This window comes from Pollicipes pollicipes, unplaced genomic scaffold, assembly GCF_011947565.3.
Source record: "Pollicipes pollicipes isolate AB1234 unplaced genomic scaffold, Ppol_2.1 Scaffold_4002;HRSCAF=4701_pilon_pilon_pilon, whole genome shotgun sequence".
Lineage (NCBI taxonomy): Eukaryota > Metazoa > Arthropoda > Thecostraca > Pollicipedomorpha > Pollicipedidae > Pollicipes > Pollicipes pollicipes.
In genome coordinates, this window is record NW_023596420.1 from 30264650 (window position 1) to 30278741 (window position 14092).

A 14092-nucleotide genomic window follows, 5' to 3' on the forward strand; every position below is an offset into this window, starting at 1 on the left:
GCGGCGTAGCCGTGCCAAATTTGACATAGCTGTAGAAAACTGAATCATGGATCGTCTGGCATAAACAAAATTTAGATGTACCTCGTAAGGTCGCCGACCTCTGGCAGGTCAGTCAGGCCATGTTTTCAGCGAATGCTATTTCTCGGGAATCGTTCAATCTGATGGAACAGCTGAATGTTAGACGAAGCCATACATCACTGAGATAATTTCTTAGGCAACACAACAATTGAATAAGCGCATACCATTGACTTGGGGTCAGGTATAAAGGTCAGACCAAGGTCAAAACCAACCTGATTTATGACACTAGGGCTTGCTATGACTCTAGGGCTATGACTTTAGGGCTTGCTTTATGGGGTGGTTTCTGGTGCTCATTTCAAAATGAGTGATAACAGGAACTGCATTATACATCTACGATAGACTTTTTTTAGTTCAGAATTGGTCACTGACTTAAAATGGCCCGGGTAAGAATTTTGCTTTTAAGAACACACTGTCTAACGTTATCTTTGTCGCTTACTCAAATGCAAAACTCGAAGCAAGTTTGTATAACTTTGATCACGATGACTTCCAAAAGGTCAAGCAAGGTCAATGACCTTAAATGAGCGTGCGATCTTTTGCTTAGAATAGCTATCTAAATTCAAGGGGCTCTTTGAAGACCAACCTCGAATTTGACCCTGTTTGACCTTACTTGACCCAAAGGTCACGACCTAAGAACCTCAAAATTTGACTAAGCGAGTTCATGTACAGGTCGATACACCTTGTGTATTTGGTGTCTCCAACTCGTTTAGTTACTGAGATCTTAGGGAGTCATGGTGACCCCCACCCGAGCGAAGGGTATCCAACCGGCCACCCGAGCGCGTGTTAAACATAAGCAGAACTATAGCTGTCAATCCCACCGCGGTTGAAACAGAGTACAGAAGAAAACAGTTGTAGCTGAAAGATAATGTAGTTGGAGTGAATAGACATACAGGAGTATTGCATGTGTTGGTGTAGCACGTGTTGCATGTGCTGTTGTGTTGTATTGCAAGTGTGTATTTAGATCAAGCAAACATTCAGATTCAGTAAGTTTTTTTTCACACCTCAGTGCGCCACAGATGCTGCTCCATATCTGTGCCAGCATAAGCTGGTTTCGACCGCGAGGTTTCGTTCGGGGCAGCCAATGCCATTGATCGCACCGCTCTTCTCTGACGCACTACACCTGATGCTCATCGCATGAGGGCCTTAGAACGTTGGCGCGCGGTGCAAATCGATATCGCCGCATTGTGCGCATTCATGAAGTCATCGACGTTTCTGAAGCGGAGGCTTAACAGCATACGTGCGATTAATTGCCCATTGTCCGTGCCTTCACTTGGCTTTTGACCATAAACGAATGGCACGTTCGAAACGTCATCGTCGTCAAAAGGCACTTGGCACACTTGACGCCAGCTGTGCGAGCACACAGTGGTGCAGACCATGGGAACGGGGATGACTGGCGGCCGTAACGACGCTGTCATTGAGCCGGCTCGCGGTGGCGGCTCATTCATTAAACCATCGAACCTGCCCGGCCGAATGGCACGGGGAGAGGCGTCAAGGGGCAGTCGGTCTCGTGCGGTGCAGCCATGCGTAGCAGCTCGCCTCCACTGGCAGGGTTTCTCATGAGCCTGCTGCTGGTGCCGGCGGCGGCAGCGGCAGCCACGGAACCCGATAAAACCTTGAGAAATCAGCTTAGCTGTCTGATGGAGTCTGCGCAGTAAATGTGGCAATACTGCGGGCGAGTTCATATAGACTCCGCTTACCGGTACGTGCCGTTTTTGTCGATTAGCCCGGCTTGAGCAAATTTTTTGAAGCTCACATAGACGTATTATTCCACAGGTTCTGAAATACTGCTACGCTACGCCTCCTCTTGTAGCTCTCTTGTTTTACTTGCCGTTGTAAATAAGTCAGTATTTTACGATCTTTTCGCGGTGCAGTTAAGAATGACCGGCCGTTTTCGAACGGCCATTTTGTTGTCGGAGCAGCTTTCTGACTCAAAGGCGACCTTGACATTGCATCACGCAGCTTAAAGCGCGCGAGCCTTGAATCCGTGCCCGGATGGTCGGTTGAATGGGCCACGCTGGATGGGTGGTAGGGAAGGGGAAGTAGGGGATCAATCTGCAGCCCCGGATATTACAAAGTTAGAGAGCTCGTCGCCAAAGTTTAAGGGCTGCTGGGCATGAATGCTGACTTTTTTCGTGGTGTTTTAAGAGCCCTTGAGCGTGAGCTTCGGGTCAAATGCGGTAAAATGTCAATCGCGTTAGCCGAGTCCGAAGTGTCCTCGGACATCATCACGCAACTAGTTTTAATCTAGATACGTTTTCCAAGCAAAAGGGCATTTGGGGCGATTTCAGCTCAGTTTCCCTCTATGACATTTAGTGTTAAGACACAAAAAATCGGGGTGATTTTAGCACATGAATCTAAAACTTGTGTCACAAACCAGCAATGGCGACAGGTTTGTTACAGAAAGAAAGAACAAGATCACTCTAGGTTATTAAGCTGCCCTGACCTTCAGAAAGTCAAACACAGAAATCCTCTTCTGCCTTTTAGTTAAGGAGTTTGAAAATGACGTCAAAAACTACAATAAACAAGCTCTCCGATAAAGACTGCTTATCTTTTACCTTCATGTGAACCTCGTACGCGACACTAGTAAACAAAATTAGTTGTAGTCCTAAAATTTATTGTCTAGTTGTCTAAGAAACCTTCTCAAAGTTTGATGCCTTCGTCTGAAAAGCTTCTCTTATAAGCAACTGTCTTTGCTGAGAACCGTGACCTAACTTGGACCCACTTCAGGAAAGGGACAGTTAAAGGCAGAAGTGCCTTCATTTGTGCACCACAAGATTGGCTATTCAAGTTCTATAGTTTTACAAGGCTTTGTGCCGCCACGTCGCATCACTCGGAGCCGACTGTTCAGTACTTCCAGTACTGAACAGTCGGCTCAGGCCGTGGCGCTCTGGCTTCCCAGGCCGACACGGAGCCGACTGTTCAGTACTTCCAGTACTGAACAGTCGGCTCCGTGTCGGCCTGGGCCTGAGGGTTCATTTTTCAAGCAGGGACAGGGAAGGCTGGGGCCCGCGTCTTAATTGGTCTGGGCCTCTAGGTGATTTAGGGGCCCTCGTCTTGTCCAACAGCTCAGTGTTTTAACAGGGGTCCTGTGTTGGCGAGGGGCTCCTAATCGGTCACGGGCAGTGTCCGGAGGTGCCCGGTGGGCCCTTCGCGACCAACGATCAAGGGTCCGATTGGAAGGCTGAAAGGCTCACTGGGCTCACAGGGCTGAATACAGGTCATATAAGGATCCCGGACCGCTGGGCGATGACCTCAAATGTCTTCAGAGGGCCTCCTGCACCACGAATCCATTGGATGAATAAAGCTTTCCATCCCTTTGAAGGTCGTGAGTTACAAATCGGGCTCACAGATCCGCGATTCTTCATAGCCCCCACCCCCGAAATCGGCAGGATAGTACACGTGAACGCCAGGTAGCGGCTCGAAGCGTTACATAGAAATATATTAATTTTTGCGTAGTCATGCAACAAAGAGGTGCCCTTGGTCTGGCTTCCCAGCTGCCTGACGAGCGCCAGGGAGCACACAATCTCCCACCACATGAGGTGCTCAACTGGCATTCGGTCGGAGTATCGAAAGAACGGGCACCGAACTGAACCGGGTGCTCACCGGAGACTGGCAAGTCGCTCCCCTGATAGCTGGAGGCGGCACGTGCACACGTGACCCCCCCCCCCCCCCCCCCCCACCCCGGACTGCGGCGGTAACCAGCCGCCAAAGCTGTAGACACCCAGCACGCGCTGTCCGTGGCGCTTGCCGGCAGCCGAGAAAGTAACGCTGCACCTCAGCAGCCTTCGGTTGCACCAGTGTTCGCACCACCAGTTGCACCTTTGGTGGCGTCGACGCGAGTCAGCCGACGGCTGACGGCGAAACTCCGCTCCATGCACGGCTGGTGCGTGGCGGTCGGGCCCCTCCGCCGCCGCATCCACGCCCAACGATGTCAATTAGCTCGTAGCCAGCAACGCACCCCTTAAACAACAAAGTATCACGGCGACGCACACTAATTTTCAGGGATTGAGTCATTTAATATGGCAGCCATCTTTCTTCGCTCATGTAAAATATGACGCAAGAGGCACAAATATCGGGGCAAAATTCATCCGTGTATTGAGTAGATAATCAAGTCCAAAATCATTCTTACCAGACTACCTGCAATGTCGAGGCAACCATCAAATGACACGGCAGGCATGCACTTACCTTAAAACTGGTGACATATCAACGTGCATGCAACTATGTGGTTTGTGCACTGAAAACGATGACCTTTGTCTTGAACAAAACAAACATCCTCACCACGCCAATGCAACCGAGTTGCCAGCACTTATGTCAAGAGGTCTACTGCCGCCTTGCACCCAAACCAATCAACTCTAAGACATAAATCTCAGCTAGTCACTGTCGCACTCCACGCTGTTGACTCCGACCCTCCTTCTCCAGTACGTAGGGACCAGCTACGCTCCGAGGCGATCCGGCAGCGCTTCATCCAGGTTCAAATCCCCAAATTATGAAGCGTACCGGCCCCGAACTGAAACCTGTGGCGCCCAACCAGAACCGAGCGAGGCCGACTGGGCTCCGGGTGACGTGATCCCGCAACGAGACACTACGGTCTATTTTCGTGGGTGAAAATGGTCTCGCACTACACTGGTGTCGAGCCAGCTACGCTCCCGCGCTCCTGTCGACCGCCCCCGCCGATGGGTATGTACACAGAATGAGTCAGACCACGCACGCTCGCACACCTACTGTCTGAGCAGGACTACAGCCCCGGCGAGAGATCGCCTCGGTGAACATATCCAAATCGGTCGCTTCGAGGACATTCTCACAAATTTCCCGACGCGCTGCATAAAACACGAGGTGCCGAACCCATTGACCTGAGAAAAGTGGCTTCCTTATGCGTGACCGGGCGACAAGTTCGTTATTACGGACTCCATAGGAACGGTGTTTGAACTCCAGTACGCAGCAATGTCAGTTTCACCCCACTGTGAACCCAACATAGGCAGCAAGCCATTAATTTGGCAACGCGTAGTTCCTTAGCCAAAGACGGCGCATCGTCACGCGCGCGCACACACACACACACGCATTCCGGCGCTGCGTCGCCACGACCCGGTCCGCACGCGCTCTAGCCAGAGCTTCAGCGTGGACGTAACCACGCCGCCGATGAGCCCTATCTAAAGCCCTCCTGTGGATGAATGTACAGATGAGTGGGCGAGCGGTCCGGATGAAGACGGCCGCGCCGCCGCCGCCGGCGCTCAGTACACGCCCGGCACGAGGCGGTGGCGCACGCGGTCCACGTAGCGGTCCCACGCGGCGCCGTACTTGCGCTGGCAGTGAGCGTCCAGCTTGCGCGTCTGCAGCGTCGCGGTGACGACGGCGAACAGCGGCATCAGCCAGGCCAGGCCGTGCTGGAAGCCTGCCGGCACGACGGGACGCTTGTCAGACGGAATGCCGCCATTCGTAGGTGCACGAGTGACGGCGGCGGCCGGTGGAACACATCGGCATTGGGGATGGTTGCGATGACCAGGGAGAACCGAGTTCTGCATGCACTGGTGTCCAAACGACGCTAGGGACACATCAAATGGAGAGAAACGTGGGCAGTTGGTACACTGAGCAGCGCGAGCGTGAGAGCTTCCTTTGAAACACACGGTTGTAGCTCTGTTCCGATCTAAACAAATCAGTTGGTTACATTACGTTCCAGTACGTTACGTTAGTTCGTTACGTTCCAGTTCGTTACGTACGTTCCAGTTCGTTACGTTACATTCCAGTTCGTTACGTTACGTTCCAAATCGTTACGTTCAGCTCAACTCGTCAGTTCACTACGTTTAAAAGCGACAACAATCTCGATCGAAGGCAGCTCGTCTGCCGCTGAAAAGCGAGCACCCAGACCCGTAACCGGCACGGCCGGGGCGCCGCCGCCGACACGCGGCCGCGCGCCTCCCGCCAGCAGGACGGCGCGCTGCACGCCGGCCCACCGCTGCCCGTACCCAGCGGCAGGCACATGGCAGTGACGATGATCAGGCCGCCCAGCCGGTTGGGGTGGCGCACCACGCCCCACCAGCCGGACACCAGCAGCTTCTTGCCCTTGGTGGTCGGGATGGTCTCCAGGTCTGCGGCGGAGCACACGCCGGTCAGACGCGCCGCCGGAACGCAGGAGCGAGGCGCCCGTCCAGCCACGTCACGCGCAATACTGACGTTCACACACCATGAACAAGTTATCCAGGACTTGAGTTGATACCCATGGAACTATTTGACGACTTCTACACAAGCATATGTTTACACTGATGGCAACTGGAAAGCTTGGTGAAGTGGGGCCAGCCGGTGAACGAGACCAGTGGGAAAGGCCAACAAGCGGCGCCACAACAAACGCTTAACCGTAACCGTCTTTTAGCACCCCATGTCTGGCCTTCTGTCTGGTTTGGTATCTAACTGTCTGGTATCTAACTGGTTTCCATATCACTGGGCACAAATCGGGTTTGCGGTCCGCGCACTTTGGGCGAGCCCGATCGCCTCCGCCCGCCCGCACTCACGGGCCAGTGCCGGGTTGACGGGGTTCTTGCGAAACTCGTTCTTCTGGGAGTCGGAGGAGCGCTGGATCAGGTAGCCGACCATGAAGAGCACGCCGCTGCCGAGCAGGCCGTACCACGGCTGGGAGACCCTGCACACGGACCGACGCTATATCAGAGGGTGCGGCGGGAGGCCAGGCCGCCCAGACGCGGTGTTTGAACGGATATGCGGGAAAATAAACCATCGAGCATAGCAGAGCATCCCGCATTTCTGACTTACGTAGAAGCTCCATGAGCAGAGCTCTTCCAATTTCACGCACTATTCTCCCCATCTTTAATAAAGCGACGTGTGTGCACACGCCATGGATACCGCAGAAATATCTGCTAAACTGTAGTGACCACTTCGATCATTGGGGAAGTATACCCAAATTCCGTAGTCAAATCCAATGCCAAGCTCTAGGCGGAGCATCCGAAAGACAGAACAGCCAATGTCACACAAATTAACTCCTTTGTCAGTGATGCAAATCTCCAACTCTCCTTACCACAAAGCTCCACGGACATCACGTAGAAAACAGGGGTATGGTGCAAGTTTAACTAGTTTTGAGCATGACATCAACATATTGGTGGGAGTGGGCAGGGAGATTCATAGAGGGGAACAACACAAACTGGCAAATGACGACATTTAACAGTAAGATGCGACTCTTTGAGGGTGCAGATGGAACAAAATACCCAAAACATGTCTAACACCATTGTTTTGCAAAACCACTGGTGAGCATCGACAAACACCCAGTGCCAGTCTTGCAAACAGAGGACAGGCAGCACAATATTTAGGTGACAAATCCAGTAGGTGAAAGCCATGGGAGCCGGACACCTGGCTGCCAAATGTTGATCACCAGCAGCGCATCCCAGCGACACCAAGCTCCCACAGCCACAGTCACTCACCCAGTGACCATGATGAAGCGGAGGTTGAAGGTCATGTAGAACGGCGCCGTGAGGAGCACAAGCAGCTGGCGCAGGCCGAGCCCCTCGTTCATGAAGCTGTAGGTGGTAAGCAGGTTGTCCTCGAACCACATACGGTCGAGACAGAGCACGACCACCATGGCGGCGACGGTCACCAGTGTGGGCGACGACTGGCCGTGGCTGGCGCGCTCCGCCAGCGCCATCAGCACCGCCAGCAGTGCCGTCGCCACGCAGCAGCTGCGCACCACCAACAGCTTCAGGTCGACGCCCAGCAGGCGAGGCGAGAGCTCGCGCCCTTCCACCAGGTTGACCAGCAGCGAGTCGGTGTCGCCGGCCTGGTTGATGTCGAGCAGGTGAGCGCGGCGAGAGCGCAGGTGCAGCGCCAGCGCTAGCAGCACGCTGGTCAGCGTGGCCGACACCAGGAGCAGGCGCAGCTTCAGCAACACCGCAAGCACCGGGAAGCCGAGGTAGAAGGCGAGCAGGGCGCCGCTCAGCGTCAGCGTCAGCGAGACGAAGCCTGCAAGAACGGACGGCAGATGTCGCCTGCGTCAAACTACACGCGACAGAATTCTGAACTGTAGAGCAGCTAAGAAGATGAACAAACTTTCGTTGGGGATAGAAGACAACTTACAGCGCCGCTGGGTAGCGAAGTTTGCACAACATGTGCGATAGTACAATGGCGCAGTTGTCATCAAATGGCAACAATCCCCCATCCACATCCCACCAGCTGGTTACAACCCAGCCTCCAATCCAACGACTCAGGTCTTACTCGCGGCCGGCCGGCCAGCTCCCGCCCCGCACAGCCCGCGGTAACCCCTGCCGGCACGTACCGCCGCACCGGTAGCGCAGGAGACCCTGCTTGGAGATCTGGCCCTCGACGACGCGGCCCACCGGCAGCAGCGCCAGCAGCAGGTGGACCGCCAGCAGACCGAACACGTAGAGAAAGGCGACCGGGTCCAGCCAGGACTTGAGCGCGCGCGGCAGGTCCGGCAGCCGACCGATGCTGCAGTGCTTCTGCGAACCGCGGCGAGGACGCGTGACGGCGATGCCGGCGCCCACGGCCGACGGCGCGAAGCCCGATGGTGCTTTGTCGCACGTGGTGAAGCGCGTACTTATGAACAACATGCCTACATGTTTCCAAGAAATCCCACCAATATGGAACAGTGAGCCGATTTCAGTACTTGGCATCATCAAGAACACCAAACGCCAAAAAACTGCTTTCATCACGCATGAAAAGCATCATTGCAAAATCAGAGGCTGCTTTAAGTGTTACCACGACGGCGAGCAAAGTTGTTCATTCAGAAACCACAGGTACTGAACACCAGCAGTGTCCTGTGCCCAATACAGTAAACAGTGCTGCCTCCCACTGCTCTATGCTGTGGCGGAAGCTCTCCTCTCCTGTTACCTTGTTGCAGGCAGACAGCAGGTAGAGCGGTATGAGCGCCAGCAGGAAGACTGCGGGCGAGAGCAGCACGCGACCCCAGGAGGCCGTGTTGGCCGCCTTCTTCAGTGGCTCGTCGTCGCCGTTCGGCTCCTTCAGCGTGTCACCTCCGGCCGCCGGGTCGATGCCCAGCTGGAGGGGGGGGGGGGGGGGGACAACGTCAGTAGACCAGTTTTTTCGCCCAGCGCGGAACACGAGATCGCGAAGGCTTAGCCTCGGTACAGGCGCGGACTGCGTCACGACGGTCGTCCTCTGCTACGGCCACACATGTGCTCACAGGTCATACATCTACACTGCAGCCTGGTACACCACATTAGAAATCTGTATCCAAATCCCAACCTTATCCACACGAGAGATCGGTACGGAGAAAGCATGCCATCGCTCCACTGCCACTTCACACAAGACTTCAGACTTCACACAAGTAAAGATGTCACTTCCGTCCCCCTCCCCCCCCCCTCCGGCCCACCCACGCACAGCACGCACCTCCCTCAGCTTGCTGGCAATGCGGGCCGACTGGCGGGTGGCGCTCGACGGTGGCGCCACCTCAACAGTCGCCGCCGCCGCCGACGGAGCCGGCACCGACGCCGGCACCGGGCTGACGGCCGCCTCGGGCGCCGTGCGCGAGATGGGTCGGCGCGCCCGCGCTTCCGACCTCGGCGTGGACGTGAGCAGCACCGAAGACGCGGCGGCCGGCCGCTCCGACGGTGGCGTCACCGGCCTCAGAGCTGCGGCTGCCGGCGCGGCGCAGGTCGGGACTGGTCGCGGACTCCCGGAGCAGGCGCTGACGCTACATCGCTGGTCATGCACCAGACCAACTGGGAAGGGTTTGTTTGAGCTACCTAGTTACAAAATCTGGACATCTCCCGCCTAATTTTCCAGCATCGTTCTGTTCGACAAAATTCGCTGTTTCCATTCTAACTGGGCTGCAGAGTTCTGGTTTGAACCTTGGTGGATAAATGAGAAGTATCGCGATGTTGCAGCAGCTATCTCTGTGCTCCATGCTTAAGTCAAAACTTTGTTGATTAATTGTAGCCATATCAGAGCACAAACTAAAAGGTAGCAATAAAAGGTGTCAGTTTTCTTTTGCTGCGTCACCTGGCAATATTTCTGGCATACACATTCCCTTCACTAACGGCGAGCACTGTAAGCAACAGCACACGAAAACAAGAAACTGTACTAAAGTATTCAGTGATATCACAAGTATGACCAGACACAACCACATACACACTGTCAGCCAAGTCGGATTGTGCAACCGCGCCGGCGTCTCACGTTTCGGCTGGGGCGCAGGTGCGGCCACACGCGCTGGGGACCGCGGGCGGGTGACGCGGGCGGGCGACCTGCTTCGCGGCAGCGGCGGCGGCGACGGCTTGCTGACTCTCGCCGGTGACTTGCTGGCTCTCGCCGGTGACTTGCTGACCCTCGCCGGCGACTTGCTGACACGCGCTGGTGAGCGGGCGCCACGCGCCGGCGACTTGCGTCCGCGACTACGCGATCGTGAGCGCGCTGGCGACTTCTTGACAGCCTGCGGCAGTGCGGTCTAGTGGACATGGATTTGATGGGTTGATAGGTGTTGCACTGGCATGCACAAAGCTACAAAAAATAAATAAAGTAGTGCTACACCTATAAGTTTCTTGCATCAAGAAACCAGATCATGCATGGTTGGTGTGCAGTAAACATCTTGAAAATGATCACAAATCTATCATTTTCTACATCATACTGCCATACCATGCATCAACAATGCACAGCAATGATCCTGCAACAGCAGATCTCAAGTTCATGAACTTCTATGATGCAAATATGGGCTTTTCATTGATAGCACCAAGTATAAGATGTTTACATAGATATCCAAGGATGTAGCTAAAAAAACATGAACATGATATAAACCAATGCCAAAATATTCAACTAACACAAGTCATCCCACAATAACAAATGATGTGCATATTATGACTGAAACAAAGGTAATACTCACGCCAGCTCTGCCACGAGATGGTGTACGGCCCCTTGTAGGCATCTGAGAACAAAATGATAACTTAGGCACTGGCTCAGCAACAGAAATGGCCAGGCAAAAGGTAAAGGCAAGACTTCTCATGCCTGTTTTTCAGATTGTTGCATGGGAGGAAAGGATCCAGGAACTTTGGATACTCCCCAGACTTTAAATAAACTGTACCTTGGAACTCTCAAGACTTAAAACAAAAGGCAGAGCCAATGATTTAATAGCCAGCTGAATTAATACACAGAACTTGCAGGCCTGTGCAATTTCCCACATCAACAGAAGACAACTTGCTTTATTTATTGGACTGATAATCAACATTGCTATACCATTTTGGTCTTCTGTTTGACTGCATGCTGCTTGAGTTGACACCTAACACCAGGGCAAGCAAACTGTATTACGTCATGGTCAAACTGATTCATATAGAAATGTCTGAAGTGGTGTCAGAGTTCAGACAATTACACCAGCTTAATTACAAAACATAACAATGCACAGGATCCAGTGCCCCAGTGTGAGCCTCAGCCTCTTATGCATTGCACAAGCCTGTGGCCCCAGCCCTGGATATCAGTCTTAAACACAATCTAGCACCTTTTACTTGGGCTACACTTACATCCTATTGCAAAAGGCTAAAGCAGTCATCAGTTCTGATTCTGATTTACAACACATTGGGTTTGGTTTACAGCTTTGGTTCTCATATCAGCCCAATTTTGACTAGGCCATGATGCCACCTTGAGATACCCTGATTACAGACATGATTCTGTTAAACCATTTCTGGTGCAATTAGAAAATGCATTTTCTGCTGTTGTACAGGCTACAAAAAGCTTAAGTTGGAAGTGTTTGGGTTATGGGAACATAGCATCTATTTTACTATTTGTTGCACACACTAGTTTTCTGAGCACTATGTTGTTCACATCAGGATTTCATTCCACCCACTGTTAACTCCATTCCATATTACTAACCTCTAAATCACAATTCATATGTTCCATCACATAATTTGTGGATCTATTCTCAAAACATACTTCATAATCAGACTGAGTTGCATTCTGTGTTTTTTCCACTTTTCATGTCACATAATACTTTATACCCTCAATTCTTCAATTCAATGTTCCCACCAAGTTTGGATAATCTCACCAAGTCAAACCATATTTTGGTGAATGGACTGAGAAACCGAGCAAAGATGCAAGAGGTAAACCGTCCAAATGAAATCATTCAGTTGAATTCCAACGCCTCATTACGCTGAGCGCACGGAAATCCACCATAATTTCATAAAATTGCCGGCACTTCGTTGAGTGCAGCGATGCGCGGCAGCAACACTGACGAAGCGATCAGGTCAGCCCTTAACACGCAGGTACTTCAAATATCTGATAAATGACACGCGAAAAGATTAAACCACAATTTGACGCATCTCACATCATATACTTAGCACTAACCTTCACCGGCGCGGATACCTTTTCAACGTTGACCACCTCACGAACATAAACCTCGCGGCGCTACCAAGACAAATTCGGCGTCCGATGTCGCTGCCCGAGCGGCGTCGTTTTGAACCTCGCTTTCTGATTGGCCGAGAGCTTGTAATTGCCCGCCGGGAGCGTGCGTAAACAGAGACGCGGGATGCCTACGGCGCGAGTGGCGGGTGAGGTTCAGCATTGCTCTGGACCTATATAAAAACAGCATGCGGCCATGCACTGTAGTTGATATATAGCACCACGTGCTTGAGATAGAGTACTCGAAAAATTCTCAGCATCTTTTGCGGGTGACCTGCTCAAAATAAGGCCTCTCCCACCTTCACATGAAGCGCGAACTTTAATCCACACCAATGCAGCGCCATAAGGAGTGCGAAACCCCGACCGCCGCGAAACCGTAGCAAAAAAGCATTAATGTGGGCGGCGGGTGTCAGCGGGTTCTGCGAAACGAATGCAATGATCAGGCACGCCGATGGTTATGCAATATCGATGAGACACGGGTCAAGAACAGTAGCCATAGGGCCCCAGTAACTGGAGGTCCCCACGAACTGAGAGCAGAACGAAGTGCGCCGGCGACGCGCATCGCGTGCTTAGCGGAGAGGAACTGTCGAGACTGTAGTCTGCACTGATGCATCCGTGACAGCAATGCCAGCAGACCAAGCCAAGAGGCATTTGCATACGATTTCTGACCAATCCGGCTCAGGCCGAAAACAACAGTGAACGCCTTAAACGGCAACGACCGTACCATGCAGGATTCCGGGTCGCTCCTGAGCACATGCATCAGCGCAACCGCACATACCTCAAATCGTCGGGCAGGCAAGGGGTGCGCGGGATGACTGACGCGCGTCGGCCGGTTCAAACCATCGGGCCCCGACCGCGCGAGATGGGCGAGATAAACGGCGCGTTCAAGGATTCTGTGAACCGGATTTTCGCCGGGGTCGAATGGCTGGTAGCTCCGATTCATGCGTGCACGGCACACAAACACCAGCGACGGGCGAGAATTGTATTCACGATCCACATGGACGTAACAAACGACCAAAATGTGTGCATTAATCACCGCAAAACGCAGGTGTAATGAAAAGATGAATCTTGCGGGCACATTCAGGTGCGCGACCAACATCGAAGGCGTGCTCTAGCGACGGGCGCTGCTCCGGCCCACGCGCGCAGGCCCTCGAGAGCGGCGCCAACACCGCGCGTGCACGCAAGGGTATCGGGTATTGCAGCCACGAGAGCGCTGCACCCGAGCGCGGCGGGGCCCGTTGCACCTGGCGGCCCAGCGCGCGCGCGCGCACCCCGAGTGCGGCCGTCAACACACCAACAGTTATAAAAACGGAGCCCGGCGCGGGCCAGGCCAAGGGTGGAGGGGAGAGCGCCGCCGTGCCCCGGCCCGTTGGCAAGGGTGCGTGAAAGGACACGCCTGGAAGCGTCGTATATGGATATGCTGGATTAGAGCGAGAGGCCTCGCTGTCAAGCTCAACACGATGGCAACACCATCTCGGACGAACCACTAGGTGGCGCCAGCGACGGACACGGGTTTGACGGCACCGGGCAACGTCACGCCGCCCACAATAAGTGCGGACTCCCGCCGCAGTAACGCTAAAAGTAGCAAAAGCCATCTACAACATTACGGCGGCCGCGCCAGTATCGCCGCTCGACGCATCATAAGCTAGGAGGGCCGCAGTCG

The 14092-nt window shown here is 53.6% G+C and overlaps 1 protein-coding gene and 1 long non-coding RNA gene across 2 annotated transcripts; both read right to left on the reverse strand.

The window, feature by feature from the left end:
• Nucleotides 1-4153: 4153 nt before the first annotated feature.
• Nucleotides 4154-9955, reverse strand: LOC119094370 (delta(14)-sterol reductase TM7SF2). The gene is made up of 8 exons (XM_037217434.1): nt 9900-9955; nt 9439-9721; nt 8920-9087; nt 8345-8528; nt 7497-8031; nt 6579-6706; nt 6036-6158; nt 4154-5464 (listed from the first exon to the last, which is right to left on the reverse strand). Exons 1-8 carry the CDS (start codon nt 9953-9955, stop codon nt 5304-5306), a joined length of 1638 nt encoding a protein of 545 aa, XP_037073329.1. The 3' UTR covers nt 4154-5303.
• A 318-nt stretch (nt 9956-10273) lies between these two features.
• On the reverse strand, nt 10274-12443 carry LOC119093973 (uncharacterized). Its single transcript, XR_005093728.1, has 3 exons — nt 12376-12443; nt 10925-10966; nt 10274-10477 (listed from the first exon to the last, which is right to left on the reverse strand). It is a non-coding gene; the product is annotated as an uncharacterized LOC119093973 (long non-coding RNA).
• Nucleotides 12444-14092: the final 1649 nt, after the last annotated feature.

What these genes read in the sequence shown, in the direction of transcription:
- LOC119094370 (XM_037217434.1), bottom strand. Translation starts at nt 9,955, where the DNA reads ATGGAGCACAGAGATAGCTGCTGCAACATCGCGATACTTCTCATTTAT. An exon ending in TTGCCAGCAAGCTGAGGGAG is followed by an intron (nt 9,088 to 9,438) that starts GTGCGTGCTGTG and finishes CCCCCCCTCCAG; the next exon opens with CTGGGCATCGACCCGGCGGC. An exon ending in TGCCATGTGCCTGCCGCTGG is followed by an intron (nt 5,465 to 6,035) that starts GTACGGGCAGCG and finishes TCGTGCCGGCAG; the next exon opens with GCTTCCAGCACGGCCTGGCC.